At 43.2% G+C, this 6782-nt stretch overlaps 1 protein-coding gene across 1 annotated transcript; it reads left to right on the forward strand.

The window, feature by feature from the left end:
* Positions 1-5682: 5682 nt before the first annotated feature.
* Positions 5683-6420, forward strand: LOC149252374 (uncharacterized). The gene has a single exon (XM_089454131.1). The coding sequence runs from the start codon at positions 5683-5685 to the stop codon at positions 6418-6420; it is 738 nt and encodes a 245-aa protein (XP_089310257.1).
* The last annotated feature ends 362 nt before the right edge of the window (positions 6421-6782 follow it).

Raw genomic sequence — 6782 nt, forward strand, 5'->3', positions numbered from 1 at the left:
GGAAGTAAATAATGAAGGAGGTATCAGAGATCCTTGAACATGATGAGAAAATTGGTATGCCAAGGTAGTGGAGTAGCATGGGGGAAGAGATATGTGATGGAGTTATAGGAAGGAGTTTTTTGAATTGGTAGGAGGCTTCGATGAGGTATTGTTAGAGGAAAAAGGTTGGCCTCTGTGCTAGCATGAGAGAAGAGTTTGGAAAAGAAGATAAAAAATACCTTAGTGGAGTTGAGGGGAGGCTATCTCATCTACATAGTCAACCTAGATTAGCACAACATACATACATATAATGAAATCAACATATCAATCATCTCAACATCAAGATCATGATGACATAAAACCACAACAATGAACATCATAATGCATGCATAACAAAAACATAGACAACTAACATGCTTACCTGCTTTCACCACCTTGCTAGGGTAAACATGAGATAGAGAGTTATTATGACATGACCCAACCGCTCATCTCTAGTTAAGGAAGTGGACCTGACAACTGATGACAAAATGACAACTCACCACATTCCATAAGGCTACAGAGACACTCAGGGGCCAAAAAACCACCCCATGTGACCAAACCCTAAGTTGGGGCTACATTTATCACTATTTAACCCCAAACCGCATGCATGACAAGGCCTCGGTGTGGTTATAGGCCTCCAACTGCATGCACAAGCCTACCTGGGTGACTTTGTGACCCAAATTGTCAAGTTCAAAGGGTGCAGTCTCGAGATCTGAGCCTAGATTCCAAGTCAGCCTTCATACCACTGCCTATAACTTCTTGAAACTTCTCATAATCAATAATGACATGAAAACAATGGTAAAATTCCAAATTTGAAGGCAGAACTTGACCTAGACTTCCTATAACATAACGAACATTTCGTCAAACACATGGAAAACATGTAAGCTACGGGTCATGAATGCACATATGATTATAAAATGTTGAGATTCAACTGAGAATCACTAAGACAGCCCCGTGACCTCTTCACATAGTTGCAAAAACACTTATTAGTCCATACATTCATCAATCGATCAATAGCTAAATAATTCATGACAATACCCATAGAAGATACACATCATATGAACAACATATAACCAGAAAATAACCAACATATAAACCATGGAAACTAAGACATAATATGACCAACATAATTTCTACAAATATAAATCAATCAAAGTAGAGAAATAAATCTTATTAATATATGAAAATTCCAACCAATTCAGGGACTTCCATGTACCACCCGACTATAGCTTGGGTTGAACCATATCTCTCTTTCAGCCAATCAACCCCACACCAGATTCCAAGCATGAATGTGAGATCTCATGGAATAAACCAAACAAAACCAATCCATGGCTTCCAAATGCCAAACCACATCAACCCTCAACTAGTGATTCCACCTCATGGTTAGACATCACTAACACCAACCAGATCAGTCTCTACCCAAGTTTTATAGGGCTCTGGGAACTAGTAACTCAACCCACAACCTTCCAGGGCTCCAGAGTGTTTTTCCAACCCGGCTCCGGGACTAGTAACACAATCCACCAAGGGCTCTAGAGCATTTTTCCAGACTAGGCTCCAAGAATAGTAACTCAACCCACCAAGGGCTCCAGAGAATTTGTCCAACCTAGGCTCTAGGACTAGTAATTCAACCCAATTTGTTCGAGGGCTCCAGAGTGTTTGTTCCAACCCAAAACCATAAGTAATTATGAGAATCAATCATAAAAAATCAAGTGGAAAAACCTAAAACACCATGTATATCTAGGAAATGGCAAGGAATGGCTAAATCCACTATCAATCCAAGCAATCCTCCATGCCAAAGATAGAACATAACCAGATAATCACATGCATATACCATGAATCCATAACTCAACAAGCAGATCATACATGCAACCTATTACCTACAAAGACATCCAGTTGTAGCTATTGATCATGCTTTCCCCTTGTGCTTTTATGCTTTTCCTTGCCTTCTTTTCCAACCCAAATGAAACTAGAGTGCTCTAAAAATGCTCCAAGAATGCTCCAATATTTCTCTAAGTGTGTAAGGGTATGAGAGAATGAGAAAACGAATGATAGAGCCAAAGACTGAACTGACAAAAGCTATGAATTTATCCTCAAAATCCTTTTTATCGTTGAGGCCTCTATTTTCTTCATTTTCAATCAGTTTTCCTTCAATATGATGTATTCCATGCCAGGACAAATCACATTAACAACAAGTACCACTACATTAGAATTTTGGTGCAGGATGGGGTCGTGAAGCTACAATATATTCCAACAGATGAGCAAGTTGTTGATGTGTTGATGAAGTCTCTTCCAAATAAGAAGTTCAAATATTTCAAAAGCATGCTTAGATTGGTTGATATTACATATTTAGTAGATAGGTAGATATGAAGCTTCTCAAGGTGACAAGACGCTTGGGAGGACATATGGTCGTCCCATGATGATGTCTAGATCCCGAAGTAGGGAGGGTGGCATTGGTCTTGGAGCTCTTACCTTGGATACACACCTAGATCCCAGGGTTGTTGTTATAGCATAAGCCTAATGGTACCTATAGAGGATGAAGCTTGGAACAGACCTTAGTCCCACAAGGTTAGATACCCTGGTCAAGTATTTAATCTGTAGCACTACATGTGATGTGACTCTTCATAGATCATATCATTTTGAGTTCATCCATGTACCTTTGTATATATGTAATTATGAATACCTCCCTAGCTAAGAGGGAGAGTTGAAGAATATAACTAGCATCGATCTTCATAATTGTATTTAAGTCATGATGTAAAAAGAAATTTGAAATAGTTTATGCCCTGAACCTCCGTGAATTGAAAGGAGGATGGAGACCGCAGGCTCTAGCGAATGGTCGCAGGAGCGAAGCCTGCGGCCGATAGGGCCTAAGGCTTAAGGGTTCTGGGAAGTCCGGGAGTGCGAGGCAGGAGGAGGCGCTAAGCGGGCAGTTAGGTCAACGCAGAACAGACACCTGTTCGGAGCAGCGGTCTGGGAACGGCGTGAAAGGAAAACCGGGAGAAAGAGTGGTTTCCAAGCCTTCAGAACCTTCTGTCGTTTTGTCCGGGCGAAAATCATACGGAATCTCCGCCTAGACCAAGGCAGCTACCCGCAGGAGAAGCTTAGTGACTGTGCTATAAAATTAAGAAGGTAATTAAGGAGGTTAAACATGGTAATCCCAGGCGAATCTGTTGAGCTGGACCCTGAACCGGAAGAAATTCTGTCGGTTTGGGGTAAGGAGCTTTCAACCCAGAACCTGGATCTATTCTTCGGAGGGTGTAGCTTGCTCAAAGATGCGAAGGAGAGTGCTGATCTGAAGATCCTGAGGTCTAATGTCTCAGAGGGTGACGATTTAAAAGGAAATCAGAAGTTGAATTCACGAAGGAGCCAGGAGGACCAGGCATGCCAAAAGCAAAAACGGCTGACGGAGGAGGGCCAGAAAACTGAAGACCTCTCAGAATCCCAAGTAAGTACTCAAATCGAACCCTCTGGTGCTCAGTTTAGTTATGGAGGTCTCGAAGACGTTTTCTACAGACAGCGAGCCAAAACCTGGTCTTGGCAAAATTCATTTGCAGGGTTAAAAGAGGACCTCGGACAGGCAAGGGGAGGAAGTCCTCAGGCCATATAAAGAACCTCTTTAACGAGGAATGGGGGAAACTTTTTGGAATATCAGGGGCTAGAAGGAAGCAAGGAGCAGAAGGATGAAAGGAAGAAAGTCCCGAGTGAAAATGCAGTAAGGCAGCCGAAGAAGGAAGGGCCAAAGGAAGGGGTCGGTGAAGGAATAAGCTCCGGAAAATTTGGGGGAGACAGACTACATGCGGAAGCCCTAGATCTGGAACTGGCTGGGGGAAAGATCCTGTTTCGAGCTTCAGAAGAAGTAGGGAGGGTGGAGGATGCGATAGTCAGAGAAGGGAATCAAGGGGTAAATCAAACTAGGGTAAAACGGAAAAAACAAAAAGTTGTAAAGCAATCCCCAGAAGCAAATTTGATCCTTGGAGTGGACGTTCAGATTGAGGAGGCAATGGAGGTAGCGGAAAGTACAGTGGTGGGTCGAGCAAGAGGGAAGAACTTCTCGGTACATTTCATTCAGAATTGGGCTGAACAACAGTGGCAAAAGAATTTGGGAGAGTCGTTCAAAGTCTCGGTTCTAGCGAAGGGTTGGTTCATGTTCAATTCGACAAGAAAGAAATGGTAGGTTGGGTCCTGGAGCGAAATTGGGCTTTTGGTAAATGACATGTGCTGTTTAGACATTGGACTCCATTGTTTGACGCTCAGAGAGAGAAGGTAGACACCTTTCCAGTCTGGGTGAGGGCACCGGGGCTGCCACCCTTTCTTTGGGTAGACTCTGTTTTCAGATCGATTGGCAATACATTGGGTACTTTCCTGGAGGCAAACATGTCGTTTGTAGAGACCAGGAACAAAGCCATGACCAGGATTCTGGTAATGCTCAACCCAGAGGGGGGCCTTCGGGGAATATGAAGATCCATTATAATGACCTAGTTTATGACCAGCTCCTGGATTACGAGCATCTGCCATATAGGTGTCACATCTGCCATGAGCATGGCCATCTAGCAAAGGATTGCCCCTCGGGATATCGTCGCAGAAGGAGACAGAGGAAAAACGATAAAGGGAAGCCTCTTAAAGTTGATGAGATAGTTCCCAGGGCTAAGGGGAATCATATAAAAACAGGTAAAGAGCAGGAACAGAGTGAGGAACAGAAGGACTCAGAGAAATTTCAGATTCCCTATCAGGAAAAAGTAGAAGTTCCCCTCACAGATCCGATTGAGGAGGACCTGGATGCCTCAAAAGATCCCCAGGAAGGCTCGAAGGGTACGCATCTGGTCTCTAAACCTCCTTCTACGCTTTCTCCAATCATAGAAAATGAAAAATGCATTACATCCAACGTGCATAATCTTTCATCAATAGAACTTGAAGAGGTTGATTCCATAAATGCATCTTGTCCAAAATATGATCTGAACTGTGATGGGGAAGCAAATACATTCAGCAAAATTGAATCCAAAATCCCGATCAAAAATTCTGAATGCCACTATAACCTCCGCTCACTAGACAAAAGACCAGAGGCTGTAGATCCGATCGATGGCATAGGTATGGAGATCCCTCAGACCTCTCGAAAGAAGACAAGGGGGCGGAAATCTTTCTTATCAAAAGCACAGGCAAAGGCAAAATATGATATGGAGGATGGGAAGTAGATGTCAATATCTGGGGTGCTTAGAGCGCGAAACCCTGTGAAAAGGTTTCAAAATGATCTGTCTCTCATGGAACTGTAGGGGTTTAGCCAGTAAACCCAAAAAACTGGCTTTAAAGGAGTTGATGCAGCGGTACAATCCCGACTTCATTATGCTGCAGGAAACTCTAGGATCAAGCTCAGAAGTAGTGAAATCATTAGGCACCCTGTTTCCGGGATGGCAGTTCCAAGCTTTGGATTCTCATGGTCATTAAGGAGGTGTGGCTGTGGGGTTTAGAGATGGGAAAATTAAGTATCTGAACTCATGGGGTTTTTCCAATGGATTGGGGATGGAGGTCTTAACCCCTGATCTAGACTGCCCTCTGACCATCTTAAACATTTATGGGCCCTGTAAAGAGAGGGTTTCTTTCTGGAACAACCTCCTAGCAAAACCCATGTTGAAGATCCAAAACCTGGTTATAGGAGGAGACCTGAATTTCTCTATGGGGAGAGCAGAAGCATGGGGACCCTCAGCTAGGGAAGATCCTCTATCAGAATTTTTCCAAAATTCCCTCTCCTCGCTTAAGCTGGTTGATGCAAATTTGCAAAAACTAAAGCCTACCTGGAGGAATCGGAGGACGGGGGAAGGCCGGATTGCGAAAAGGTTGGATAGATTTCTCTTGAGTGAGGATCTTGCTTCCAGATCCCCGATGTTTAGACAGTGGATTGGTGAGGGAGGAAATTCGGATCACTTCCCTATCTTGTTTGAACTAGCCACACCCCCAAAAAAGCCTGCAGCCCCTTTTAAATTCAACGCCGCTTGGATGCAGGAGGAATCTTTCAGGGAGCTCTTCAATAAAACATGGCAACATCCAAATAGGGAAGCGATGGAAGACAAGGATTTCCTGTTTATGGAAAACCTGAAAAGATTGAAGAAGGCCACAATAGAATGGGCGAAAAAAAGGAAGAAGGAACAAAATGAAGCTCTAATCAATATTGATAGGGAGCTTGGGGTCCTTGAAAATCCCGCCTCATCCGGATACGAATCACAGGACACAAAAGATAGGATTATGAATCTAGAAAAGAAGAGAAGCAAAATATTATTAGACAAAGAAGAGGAATGGAGGCAGAAGAGCAGGGCGGTATGGCTGCTGGCTGGAGATGAAAACACAAAATTCTTTCACAACTATGCGAAAGGCAGGAGGACTGTGAATACCATCTGGAAACTAAAAGATGAATAAGGAAGAGAGGAAAATTCGTTTGAATCTCTTTCTTCCTTGGGGAGGGACCATTTCCAAAACCTCTTTTCTGAACAGAGAGGGACTTCTCTAGTGGAAGTAATCAGAACAGCTCTAAGTTTTCCCAAATATGTGGAAGAAGAAGAAGCAAAGGCTTACAAGGGGAGTTTACTTTGGAGGAAGTGGAGAAGGTAATAAAATCCATGGCAAAAAACAAAAGCCCTGGCCCTGACAGATGGCCAATAGATTTTTTTCAACAGTTTTTTGAGCAGATAGGCTCAGAAATTACGAAGATGGTGGAAGAATCCAGAAGGAAGGGTCAGATATATGCTCCATTCAACGCCACATTTATTGCTCTCATTCCA

This window comes from Pinus tabuliformis, chromosome 7 (genome assembly GCF_031772625.1).
Source record: "Pinus tabuliformis cultivar Carrire ecotype Pingquan chromosome 7, CPIR1, whole genome shotgun sequence".
In the NCBI taxonomy this organism is placed as follows: domain Eukaryota; kingdom Viridiplantae; phylum Streptophyta; class Pinopsida; order Pinales; family Pinaceae; genus Pinus; species Pinus tabuliformis.